Genomic DNA, 13243 nt, shown 5'->3' on the forward strand with positions numbered 1-13243 from the left:
GTTCATTTTAACAGCAGTATCTGTGTTCTTGCTCATCCTGGGTAACAAGATATTCCACCCTTTATAATGAGAAGTTTCTGTATTATCATCTATATTGTTTTCCTCACCCTGAGCCCATCCTTTCTGCCCATAGGCAGATTTTGAATCACCGAGGGAGTTACAACATGTTCCTTGATTTTTTTTTTCCCTCCTCTAAAGTCTTTCCTGTTTCATGATTTTATAAGGAGTATATATGTCCAAGAGACCGGTTCATCCTTACATCTCTACCCATCTTCCATTCAGTGCTGGATGGGAATTCCATTTAGTTAAATCCATTCATGACGTAGCTTTCTTTGTCTGGCTGCTACAGGTAGACCTAGCTTCCCCATGATTGAAGGTGTTTAAGCTCTGCTGTATTATGTTTTAAACTTTTGCATCCTAAGCCAGAATGAGGGTCTTGGGTTTTTGTCACGGAAACATAAAAATGGGTTTAATGAGTGAGCATGGGGCAAGCAAAGTAAGTTAGACTCATACAGTCATACATACTAAAAGCTTGCTTCTTCTGCTTAAAATTACAAGACAGTTATGTGCAATCCGTATCTCATTTTGATGCAGATGTTTCTTATTGGTGGAGACTTTCAGAAGATGGCTGTTCAGTCTGTCTTGAGTTCTATTTTTCTCCCCCCCCCCGATACTTTGTCCACTTGAATCTCACAGTCTGTCTTGCTTGTGGGCTCTTGACATTCTTGAACTCTGTGTTGACAAAAGAATTAAGGACTTGTTAGGCTTGTTCAGTCCTTTGAACCCTTATGATGTTGGTGTGAGGGCTCAGAGGGAGGAAGCATGACTCCCAACAATTGTTAATAAATTAAAATGCTTCAGATTCAGGGAGCATATTACCTAGAGTGAAACCCATGTAGGTGAGTGTTTTTCCTGTGTGAGATAGCTGCTGTTAGTGATATTTAAGTGATATATGACACTGCTATTACTGTCAGGTAAGTGATACTTTCTTCTGGTTTGCGGAAATAACTTTTGAGCTTCTTTTTCGTGTATCTAGTCATTTAGATTTATGTTAATTGATGATGTTAGTAATGTTAAGCATTTCTTATTTAAATAATCAGGTAATCAAAGCCATACCAATTTATTTCTTACATTATTGTACTGTGTGTTTTGTAGAGAAAAAGACATTACTGGAGACTGGACAGCAAATGCCTCACGCTGTTTCAGAATGAATCAGGAACAAAATATTACAAGGTAATGAATGCTGAGTAATAATTATGTTGCACAGTTTTGCTGATCTAAAATCTACTTCTGAGCAGTATAAGTATTTTCTTAATTTCCTCATCTTTTTTAATCAAAACTGACCAGGTTAATTGTTGGCCAGACTTTGTAAGTGAGAAGGATCAGAACCAATTCTGAAAAGTTGGTTGCAGCTCTCCTTATGTCTCTCTACATTTTACATGTACTGTTCTGAATTACCTAGCAAATTAAACCTTCTTTACAATTACCAGAGAATCTGTTTGGCTGCCAGTCTAATGAAAGCTAGGGTTTTTGCATTCTATATAGAAGTCGTGACTGGAAGTTTGCATGCTTATGTATTTCATTTGATCTCAAAATTAAATTATTCCAACTGTACAACTGAAACTTGAAAGCAAGATTTGGAGGAAAATTTAGTGTGCAGCCTGGCATTATATACATGAAGCTTAGCAATTATTTTAGTGTATTGTTGATATAACAGTGTGTTCAATGGTGGAATATTTAGAAAATGTGTTTGAATGTATAAACAGGATTTTTCCCTTTCTTGTCTTACACCTTTAGGTGGGGGTCCAAATCTTGAGCTTCTTCCTTTATAAGACCAAGCCTTTTCTCTGTACACCCAGCTAAACTTGCCCAGATCCTTTTCATCCCTATCTTGACCAATGCAGTCTCTTCTTCTCAGACCTCTCTGATAACTTGTATTGCCCTGTGCATTCAAAACACAGCTGGTAAAATATGTTCCTTGCTTGTTGCTCTGTTATGTCACTGCTTCTAGTCCTTTGACTTGCCCGTTTGCACCCCTCTTTTTAACTGCTTAAATCTCAGGTTATTTGTTTTTGCTGTTAGAATAATTCAGGTTTTTGCCCTTACATTTATTTGTTCTTCATCTTAATTGCCTGTTGTCTCTTATCACACTAATGCCAGCCCTGTGTTCACCTACTGTTCACTACTCTTGCAAGTGATATGTACCTGTACACCTTCCTGTGTATGTGGAATGTCCTCCTCCAGCTAGTGTGAACTTGCAACCATTTCTTCCTTCAGATCTGTTCTCTAGTACTGCTTATACTATGATCTTAAACTGACAGGGCTGAAGAGTCAGAAATTGTTAATATCTGTATGAAAGAGATTATTTACCCAAAATGATTCAGATAAGTGAAGCAGTGCTTATTGACTAGCTTATGTAACTGCATCATCTTCTTAATGTTGTCTTGCTTCACTTTTCCCCGTCATCTTCTCTAGCTAAGCTGCATAAACTACAAGGGGGAAAATGGTCGTTCTGTACTTGTGCATCATTTGTGTGTGTTGTGGGATGTCTCACGCATGTATCAAGATTGCTGTGCTGGGGCTGGAAGTCTCTAGGCTTGTAGAGAGGAATTCAGAAAGCTGTGGGTGGGCAATGGTCATGCGTAGTTTATGACATTAGTTACGATGCTTGGTGTTTGGTATTTTGATGTATTTTATTTCTTTGCAAGCACTTTAAGTTTTGAATACCAGTATATAAAAATAGTATGTGCATTTTCATTTTTTTTAACCTTTAATATTTTTCTTCAGGAGATTCCACTTTCAGAAATTCTCCAGGTGACTCAGCCTCGAGATTTTTCAAACGTGGTGCAGGGCAGCAACCCCTACTGTTTTGAGATCATCACTGACACCATGGTGTACTTTGTTGGCGAAAACAATGGCAGCAGTCATCACAGTCCTGTTCTTGCTGCCACCGGAGTTGGACTTGACGTAGCTCAGGGCTGGGAGAAAGCCATTCGTCAGGCTTTGATGCCAGTCACTCCTCAAGCTAGCGTTTGCACTGCTGCAGGACAAGGAAAAGATCACAGTAAGCAGGCAGACAAGGCACTATCATTCATATTCTGAAGCTGTTAATAGTAAAGATTCCTTTCAGGAAAGGTCTCATTTAGAGTGAAGTATTTCTGTCTGTCCTCTGCTGAATTGTGTCCATAATTTCCCACAGGTTTCTAAAAAGTGACACTCAGGTTTGTGGAGGGTGGGCAACTCCTTCAATCTGTTGTAGCAGGTAGTAGTAGTTAGGAATCGGATTTACCAACATGAATGCGTATTGCAGAGCTTTATTGTAGGAGCAGTAAGATCTCACATGTAGTTGCTGGACGTAAAAAGGGACCTTAGTTTAGATATTTTTAATATACTTGCATAATATATTCAGATCATATACTCTGAAAACTAAATTTGGATATTTTTTGATGTTATCCTGTATGTATATTAAAGCTGTGAGATGTCAGTAACTGAGAAGAAAAGGAGTAATTGATAAAATGTAAATACCACCAGTGCTGGAAAGGACTATTGCTGAGCTGTGGGTAGAGATAAAAAGTGCCCTATTCTTTTTACGCATCTGCCCTCTGTTTCTTTCTCTGACATAGGATCAGATTCATTATCAAGACTCCACTAAACTGTATCTTGTGTTCTTTCTCTTCAAACATCTTGTTCCTTGTGATGACATTAATTCACATTCTGTATTGAGATTTATGTTTTCATTCTTTAGTTTCCTCTTATCTTTCAGCTACTTCTTAATCTTCTTTTAGTGAAGTTCTTTTTTTGCAGGAGATTGTGAGATTAGTTTCTCTGTCTCTGATGTCTGGCTACTCTGCACCAACAATGGTTAAGAACATGTAACCACTAGTGTTAGGTAAAGGCACTTTCTGAAAATGATGCAACTGTGGTCTGAAATGGTAAACTATGAAAGCCAGTACTGGTATCTGTATTCAATTACAGTGAAGAAACATACCTGTAAGATGGTACCTCACGACTGGCCTTATACGTATGTAAAATGCTACTTTCAATATAAAATTCTTAGTTCCAAATACATATACACCAAAGTTCACTTTGTCTTCTAGAACCGGAGGCTTACTGTTGCTGAGACTTGCAAAGTTGCTTTTCCCAAATTGGTATTTTTTCAGATGTAAATAATAACATTTTTATATTAAAACTTGGCAGTTATAGGAAATAGAGCTGCAAGGGTAGGTACGGTGAATGGAGTATTTTGAAGTATTTAGAAGCGTTTAGGATTCTAGGAGTAGAAGTAACTACCATGAGTTGTGGAGTGGCATTCACATATCCTTATACAACTCAGGTTGGTTTTTAAACTCTAAAAAGCCCACAAAATACTCCTTCATCCCTCTTCTTTGTACACATTACAAGGCATCAAAAGTTTCCAAGAGTCTGAGAAAACTAGACTTCTAGTTAAAAAAATCCAAAGCCGCAGAAGCCTGTAATACGGTCTTTTGAATGACAAGACCGAAAGAGGAGGGAGATACTGCTACAGCTTGAAATGCTTGCAGCAGCATCAGGGAATTTATAGTGTTGAAATGTCCACAGAACACTAGCATATCACTTTATACCACAATCTGTCCAGAAAGTGGCTAGAAAGGAGGATGCTCTTCCAGTCTGACCCAAGGGAAGGAGTCCTTTCTGACCTTGTGCTTGGGGGTTGAGGTGGGATATTTCTGAGCTGAAATGAGAGAAGATTAGTAAGATGTTACTTGGTGTAGATTATGTATTGAATCTGGCGTTACTGAGGTCTTCAGAAGTGTCTGTTTTTCAGCCATTGCTCTTAGCATTGCAGACGATTTATTTGAAAGTAGTAACTCAGACTCTACCTACCAGATATTTTGTATGCTGTAGCCATCTGTGGAGAAGGGTTCAGTGTGTTCTCTTCAAACAGTTTCAAAAAACTGTGTTGACCTTAGTAACTTTTTTGTCTACCACCTTTCTTGGTTTTGCTTGTGTTCTGTACTGTTACTCCCATGCAGACTTGGCTGTAGTCAATAATCAGTAGACATATGCAAGGCTGTAATTCCAGTTCATATTTCAGCTATGAAGGGTGTCTTTAAGAACTCATATTTATTCCTATCTTGAGGCTCTAAATTCCTTCTCTGAGGTAAAGCACAGGTGGCAAAAGTCAGATACAGACATTTTCTTTGTTCTCTGAAATTGTGGTTATTAAATCATAAGGCTAATGAAAACTTTTTCAAAGGGCTAGTAAATATGTAGTATATCTTCTTTCCACCTTGTAGGTGTATTTGGAAGTGAAAGGAAAGGGGTGTTTTCTGCCTGCCTTGACATATCTCTTCTTGTCTGTGCATCTTAATGTCATTCCTGTAATGAAAATTTCTTGTCAAAATTTGGTGAAGGCTGAAAAATTCTTTATCTCATGCTTTTACTTGCAAATTACACTTCTGAGATGTGCTCTTATATTCCAAAGACTCGTATGCTTCTATAGTTTATCCAGGAAACAAAGATTGTTTATATTATGGGTTTTACTGCTTTTTTAATTATCAGGCCTTCTTGCCTTGCTTGATTTGTTTCCTTTTCTCATGCATTAATTCTGCATCTTCTGATGCCAAAGGAAATTAGTAACCATGTGTTCATTTGACTATAAGGTATCTGCCTGGTCTGCTTTCCTGTATTTTTCTATATTACTATTGGAAATTCTTAGTAGTTTAATGAACTCCGATACAATTGCCACATTACTATTGCTTTTGGATCATCAGCTCTCTATTGTGTACACACTCATTCTACTCTTTCTATTATCAGCGGTATGACAAAAAATAGTCAAATAATTCCAGCAGAACTCCTAAGGTTATTTATCTAATCAATCCATGAAATCCATGATCTAGGATATGGTGTTTCTGCAGAACATCAATAAAAATTGTTTCATCATGACTGGTTTAGAAGTCAGTAAATGGTTGGGGATTTTTGGTTTGGTTTTAGTTTGGGGTTTTTTCCCCCCGCTTTTTACTAAAAAAAGCCTCTGCCCTTCCTACTTACTTACTCAGTTGTGTCTTCTTTATTGCAGAAGAGTTATCTTTAAGCATCTCTGTTTCAAATTGCCAGGTCCAAGAGAATGTGGTGAGTATGTGCATTGTATAATAATGGTGTTTATTTCATAGAATCACAGAATGGTTTGGGTTGGAAGGGACCTCAGAGATCATCTGGTTGCAACCCCTCTGCCATGGGCAGGGACACCTTCCACTAGAGCAGGTTGCTCAAAGCCCCATCCAGCCTGGCCTTGAACACTGCCAGGGACGGGGCAAACACAACTTCTCTGGACAACCTGTTTCAGTGTATCACCATCCTCATACTAAAGAATTTTCTTATAATACTGAATCTAAATCTGCCCTCTCTCAGCTTAATGGCACTACCTCTTGTCCTGTCCTACATGCTGTTATAAAAAGTCCCGCTCTAGATTTCTTGTAGGCCCCTTTAGGTACAGAAAGCTGCTGTAAGGTCTCCCCTGAGGTTTCTCTTCTCCAGGCTGAGCAAGGCCAGCTCTCTCAGTCTGTCTTCATAGGAGAAGTGCTCTAGCCTGGATCACCTTTGTAATACCTGGGTATTACGAAGTACTTGGTAGTGACAGCGTCCAGATGAGAAATCAACACCAGGGTATTCTAGCTAACGAAGTCTGTATTAAATATGGAAGTAATCTACTTACCTGGCACAACTGATATTTGACTGTCCCCACTTACAGTGCCGCTAAGTGGATCCTCTTCAGGAAAAGTTTGTTGTGTTTTTCCACTCCGTTAAGGGGAATGGTGGCACCCTTTACAGAGCTTGATTAATGTCAAATGTAAATACAGCTTAACCAGTACTTGTATGCTGTATATGTACTAATAAGCTTGTGAACATTTTGACTACTCCTGGTATTTGTGATTTCTCTTTTTCATGCATTAGGATATCAGCTCTGTGTACCAAATATTTGCTGATGAAGTGCTGGGATCTGGTCAGTTTGGTATTGTATATGGAGGTAAAGTACATTTGATTCCATTAAGCATTTACTGAGCTAGAATGTCTATTACAATTTCTCTTTTCTTATTTCTAGCTGTACCTAGATTGTCCAGGTGAAGTTTATCATGTTAGAAGTTTTGTTTGGATCATGTTACCTTGTCTCTGCAGTTTTTATGTAGTGTTTCTTACAATTCATTTTTTTGCATTTAGAGTTTTGCATTGGCATAAAAATCATTTCGGCATATGCATTGCATTTTGACCACAGTTAAATACAGAGCAGTCTGTATTCTGCATTTGGCCTTTGTGTTTTTGCTTGTTTGTTTTTAATTGCAAATTCTAACTGTTGTCTGTATTACACAGTATTAGAAGTCATCCATTTAAGGAGGCTGTCAATTATACATGGTTTTTAATGACATCTGAGAAATGAGGCCACAAGCAATTAGAAAAATACATATTTTAATTTGTGGTTTGGCTGTTTATGCAAGTATTATAGACATATTTTATGCAAACAGTTTAGCTTCAAATTTCTGTCAGCAGGAGAAAGTAGAGGGAGAAATTCTTTACCTTAACTTGGGTTTAAAATGTAGTTTTATCACTTCCAGTTATTAAAAAATTCTGTTGCAATGTATAGCTTATTTAGAGTAGTCACAAAAAGAATAAATGCTAGACATGAATCAGCACTTTTTTTTCTTCCTGTATTTTTTGGTCCCATGTGTCAAATTTCAAGTGTTGAGAAAACCACAGATCATAAATCTGGAAAGAAAGAAAAAAAAGTGCTAACTGATGGTTTAAAAATGGTAACCTTTTGATGGCTGACATTGGTTTTCTGTTTAGGAAAACATAGGAAGACTGGAAGAGATGTGGCTATCAAAATCATTGACAAGATGAGGTTTCCAACTAAACAGGAAAGTCAGCTTCGTAATGAAGTAGCCATTCTCCAGGTACAAAAGTGGTTTTGGATCACATTGGAGTTCTCTCAGATAAGCCATTTACAAGATTTTTGTAATGTGTGTATGTGCTCTGAATTGATTTGTTTAATCTGCATATGTGATTTCTGAGTCTTTTTATAAGAGGGAATCTTAGAAGAGCAGGAATTCCTGAGTATTTGGTACAGTTGATAACTTGGGGGTGGTATCTATCCCCTATAGGGGATCCACTGAAGGAGGTGTGTACTCAGGTAACAGGAAATTCTGTGTTACTTTTTTTGCTGTCTTCCACTACTGGCTCCTCAATCTGAGTGTTATTTCTGTATGTTTTGTATTCAAGCTACTAAGTATATCAACCGTAAATTTATAATTTTGGATCAGATTAATCTTAACTGGCATGTTTCAGGGGTTGATGTTGGTTTCAAGCTACTTTCTTGCCTCAGACATTTTGTTGGTTTGGGTTTTTTGGTTTGTTTGTTGCTAACTCTCCACTTGGCTGCTTTTTGATTTGTGGTACAACATGTCTGTGTGATCCGGCATATTTCATACCGGTTTGTTTTGTGATATACTGTATTTTAGAATTTGCACCACCCTGGGATTGTGAACCTGGAATGTATGTTTGAAACGCCAGAACGGGTCTTTGTTGTGATGGAAAAGCTGCATGGGGATATGCTAGAGATGATTCTTTCCAGTGAGAAAAGTCGACTTCCAGAAAGAATAACTAAGTTCATGGTCACTCAGGTTGGTAGCCAGTCTCTCTACTTCAGTACATGTGTCTTTTCTAATTATGTGAGAATGGAGTTTGGAGAAGGGGGTTTCTGCACTGTTATTTAAAAGAGCATAGAGGGCTGCACATCTATGGAAAGTGGAGTAAACATGGAAAGAATTTGGCTGTTAATTATGTTAAATTTATTTGCTCTTCTTTCCCAACACATAACATTATGAGCATCCAAAGATGCATGTTAAAACAGTAAGCATTCAGAAAGACGGGGTTGGGAAAGCAAAATAAACCCCATCAGTATCAACTCCTGTTAGGCTTGCGTAGTATATTACATGGGTTAATTCTCGAAGACTATGTTGATAAAAATGACTGTATTGGTTAGTGTTTGTGGCTTTTGACACTTGTGATCTGCTTAAATAGTTCTGAAAATGTTCTTTTTTCTTGCAGATACTTGTTGCTTTGAGGAATTTACACTTCAAGAACATTGTGCACTGTGATTTAAAACCAGAAAATGTACTACTAGCATCAGCAGAGCCATTCCCTCAAGTGAGTGAAGATTAAAAAATACTTTTCATCACTTTTCACTGTTGTGGGATTTTTTTGTTGTTGTTGTTTTTTGGGGTTTTGTTTTTTTTGTTTGTTTAGGTTTTTTTAAGAAATACAGAATTTGCAGTTTAAAAAGTTACCTCTCGTGGGATTGATCAACTGATTTAGTGTAGAATTACTTGAATTAGATGTACTGTAGTTGTCTTTTTTTTCCTTCCAACTCTTAGCCTAGCTTTATGCTCAGTGGTCTGTTTCAGTTTCTTTCCACCCAGAAGCTGGGTCTGAGTTCTAGCTAAACCTCATTGTTTGATTTCTGTGTAGCTGAAGCCACTAGCTTCAGGAATCTGATGAAGAGGAATGTGATCTGGCTGGGATTCATGTGCTCTTAAAGTTTTGGTTCTGTGCCCTGTGAGGGTGCAGATTTGCCTCTGAAAATGTGCTGAGTTGGGAATCAAGTGTTTTGTCCTTATTTGCACACTGATGGCCATGTAATAGACAAACTGCCTCAGACCTGAGTCTGTGCAAGGCCAGTTTAGGTCTGCAGTCTGCAAAACCAGCAACCTAAAACCTTAACTGATTGGCTTACATGATGTTTGTCTCTGATTTATTTCATGCCATGTTTAATGAGGATAGCAAGTGTATCAAGTACCGCTCTGGTCTTGGGCAGCTGCATGCTTTGGAGATCAAGCAGAGATTTCTCAGTTCAAAATGTATTTCTTTTGCAGGTGAAGCTGTGTGATTTTGGCTTTGCACGCATCATTGGTGAAAAATCTTTCAGGCGCTCTGTGGTGGGGACACCTGCTTATCTTGCCCCTGAAGTGCTCAGGAGTAAAGGTTACAACCGCTCTTTAGACATGTGGTCAGTAGGAGTTATTGTCTATGTGAGCCTTAGTGGTACATTCCCATTCAATGAAGATGAGGATATCAATGACCAGATTCAAAATGCAGCGTTTATGTACCCACCAAATCCTTGGAAGGAAATTTCTAGTGAAGGTAAGGAAATTAATGTTTGCTTTTAGAATGCCTTTATATGTAGATTAGTGCATTGAAATGCTTAAAGTTTGAGGTTAATTCAGATAGATAGGAGTGTGAGAATTATCGATAGCTTGACTTTAGTAGACTGTGCCAAAATGGATAAATACGAGCTGGGATATATCTGTGAAAAATACAGTCAAATACAGGAGGGGCTAATAGATTTAGCAAGAAAAATAAATTGCATGCATGAGGAGTAGGTTAAGTAACCTGAAACTTCCCCAAATTCCCAATGAAAAGTTAAATCATGTGTGAGTACTTGCTGAATGCTGATCTCAAAACGTGCTTAATCTAAACTCATATTACAGAAACAGTTCTAAGTTGATTCTGGAATTTTAGTTTTGTATATTAGCAAGTGAAACAAAACCTGGATCTAAATGTCAGGTCTGAACAATCTAGAAGCTTACAGGGTTGGTCTCTGATGCTGTCCAGTGCCAGCTGTGTATATATAAGTAACACGTGTAGATGTGGAAGGAGAACAGAAGTATACAATAGTGGAAGTGGCTGCATGATTTTGGAACACAGGATTATGCTCAAGTTATTTAGGCATTTCTGAAAACCGCTAAAATCAGGAGGGGAGAAGATTAACAAGTAACACAGTAAATCTTTCAGTGTTTCCATTAAAGCTAGGGGGCAGCTCACCCCTAGCTTCGGTAGCCTCATTTAACATAAGCAAAGCTAAATACAAAATTCAAGAGCTTGATTGAAAGCATTCTGTACAAACACTTGTAAAAAAATTGACTTTCACTGCAGCATGTGAATGATGATGGAGATGGTGAATATTTAAACAATATCATTTTTACCCTGTTCTTTGTCAGCCATTGATTTAATAAACAATTTGCTTCAAGTGAAGATGAGGAAGCGTTTCAGTGTTGACAAATCCCTTAGTCACCCGTGGCTACAGGTAAACCCATCTGCCTTTTTCTATGTTTGTAATGGGTGAATAATGATTTAATTTTTTCTATTAAATCCTTCAGAGGCTTATTAAATCTGCTATCAAAGTCTGTTAAGAAGCACTCACAGCGGGTTACGTATTTCTGGGGTTAGCTTTACATTTTATGTGCTCTGGTGTTCTGTCCATCTGTTAATGGCTTCTTTCCTCAAGGGAAACTTTATCTTACTGTCACTATGCCCCTTACTTTTTGTTTGACATCAAGATAGAGTTTTACTCTTCTGGCATCTCCTGAATGTGGGCAGTGATGTGTGCACGAAGCCGCACTGCAATGAGTGTTAGAGACAAACATTGTTAGTTCAGTGCTGAAAGAGGCACACAGGCTGGTGTGTGCCACGAATTTATCCACCACTTTGAGGTGGGTGCCTTTGGCAATGGTTTCACAATACTGTATGATGTATCCATGCACCCAAATAACCTAAAAGGTGTTATGGGGAAAATTCAATTACTTTTGAGTACAAACAATATTGGAATGAGTATAATTTCTTATATGGGTATGTATACAAGTAATTTTATAATGAAGCTGACATAGCTGTCTTGTTACAAAAAGTTTTGAGGATTTACAGTATTACAACCTTAGATACCAGCCTATTTAATTTTGAACCATTCTTTGTGGACAGTGTTGGGGTATTTTGGGGAGAGGTGTTTGGTTTTGGGTTAACATTATACTAAAAGTAGAGGCAAACTGCAGAATTTATCTGTGGGAGTGTAGTACTGCTGTTTCTTAACACTGCTTCCTTAAATCTCATTTACTCCTTAGGATTATCAGACCTGGCTTGACCTCAGAGAATTTGAAACACGCATTGGAGAGCGTTACATTACCCACGAGAGTGATGATGCACGCTGGAAAGAACATGCTTATGAACACAACCTTGAGTACCCCCAGCATTTTATTATGGCTCCCAACCCAGATGATATGGAAGAAGACCCTTGATCTATTCATTATGCTAAATTGCAGCAAGGAAAGATACTCCGACAGAAACTGAAGATAAGTTTTGGCACAACTGTTGCTTTCTGAATGCTGTATGCTGTTCAGTGTGCAAAGCCCCAGAGGATCCTGCATTGACTTGAGAATAGACTGTCATCTGACAAGCTTCTCTCCATCTCTGCTTAAACTATGAGTAGTTGCTGGACAGTGGCACAGGCCCAACTGGGTAGCATTTTACCAAGTTGTGTGACTACAAAGCCATTACTGAGGTGTAGTGTGCCCACATTGAATGGTATGTGTGGTTTCAAGGTTTGGACTGGTTTTGGTTTGTTGGTTTTGTTGTTTTGGGTTTTTTTTCATAGCCTACACAGTAAGAATTTTGTAATGGTTTTCTAATCCCTATTTACTAGGCCGTAGAGGACTGTTTTCTGTTACTTGGATACATCTCCCATTTCCTAAACTCTGCATGGTGAAAAGAGACTGTAAAAAGAAATCGGTGCAGAATACCTTGGCTAATAGCAAAACATGGTGGTTTAGGTCAAATACAGCTTCACAGATGAAGGAATAACTTGCTGCTGGTAACAGTTAAATATGTGTGTCTTTGCCCTAACTGAACTTTTTCCAGCTACCCTCAAAGAGAACACCCCCTAACTTCTCACATTCCTCTTGAAATGCTGGCTGACAATCCAAAGAGATGACAATCAAAGCTATGCTAGTCTGTTAAAACAGAGCAGTAAACCACAACAGTATGTTGCTGCACAAGGCTGGTGCACATGCTGTTGTTACACACCAAAGGCATTACCCAAGTAATGCACAGAGAGCACCCAAGACTTGGTGTAGCGTACCTTTTCACTGTGGAAAACCAGCTTCTAGCAGAAGGATGTGAAAAAACAGGGAAGAGCATATGCAATTTCCTTCTGTTGTTCTGAGTAATTAGATTTTTTTAAGTTTTTCTAATACTTTTCTAGTATTTTTAAGATTCTCGGGACTTACATGAGGAGCACTTTGTAGCCTGCGAGCTTGTGTCTTAACTGCTCAAAAATCTGGGAGCAACACTGGGTATCAGGTCACCTGTTGCATCTGCCAGGGCAGCTGGACTGTAGGAGAATGGGCTTTGCCTTCTGACCTTAACCTGCAGTCCCTCCTTGTCC

The 13243-nt window shown here is 38.3% G+C and overlaps 1 protein-coding gene across 4 annotated transcripts in view; it reads left to right on the forward strand.

Annotated features, from left to right (window-relative positions):
* Positions 1–12728, forward strand: part of PRKD3 (protein kinase D3) — a 37419-nt gene extending 24691 nt beyond the window's left edge. For all 4 annotated transcript variants that reach the window (XM_062629494.1, XM_062629495.1, XM_062629493.1 and 1 more), the window contains 10 exons: positions 1156–1233; positions 2788–3064; positions 6059–6111; positions 6934–7006; positions 7822–7928; positions 8493–8654; positions 9082–9180; positions 9906–10173; positions 11031–11116; positions 11925–12728. In XM_062629494.1, the coding sequence (XP_062485478.1) occupies positions 1156–1233; positions 2788–3064; positions 6059–6111; positions 6934–7006; positions 7822–7928; positions 8493–8654; positions 9082–9180; positions 9906–10173; positions 11031–11116; positions 11925–12098 (1377 nt within the window). In that variant the 3' untranslated portion in view covers positions 12099–12728. The remainder of the gene's footprint in view (positions 1–1155; positions 1234–2787; positions 3065–6058; positions 6112–6933; positions 7007–7821; positions 7929–8492; positions 8655–9081; positions 9181–9905; positions 10174–11030; positions 11117–11924) is intronic.
* The last annotated feature ends 515 nt before the right edge of the window (positions 12729–13243 follow it).

Source organism: Pezoporus occidentalis, unplaced genomic scaffold, assembly GCF_034315485.1.
Source record: "Pezoporus occidentalis ecotype Australia unplaced genomic scaffold, CSIRO_AGI_Poc_V1 ctg34, whole genome shotgun sequence".
Lineage (NCBI taxonomy): Eukaryota > Metazoa > Chordata > Aves > Psittaciformes > Psittacidae > Pezoporus > Pezoporus occidentalis.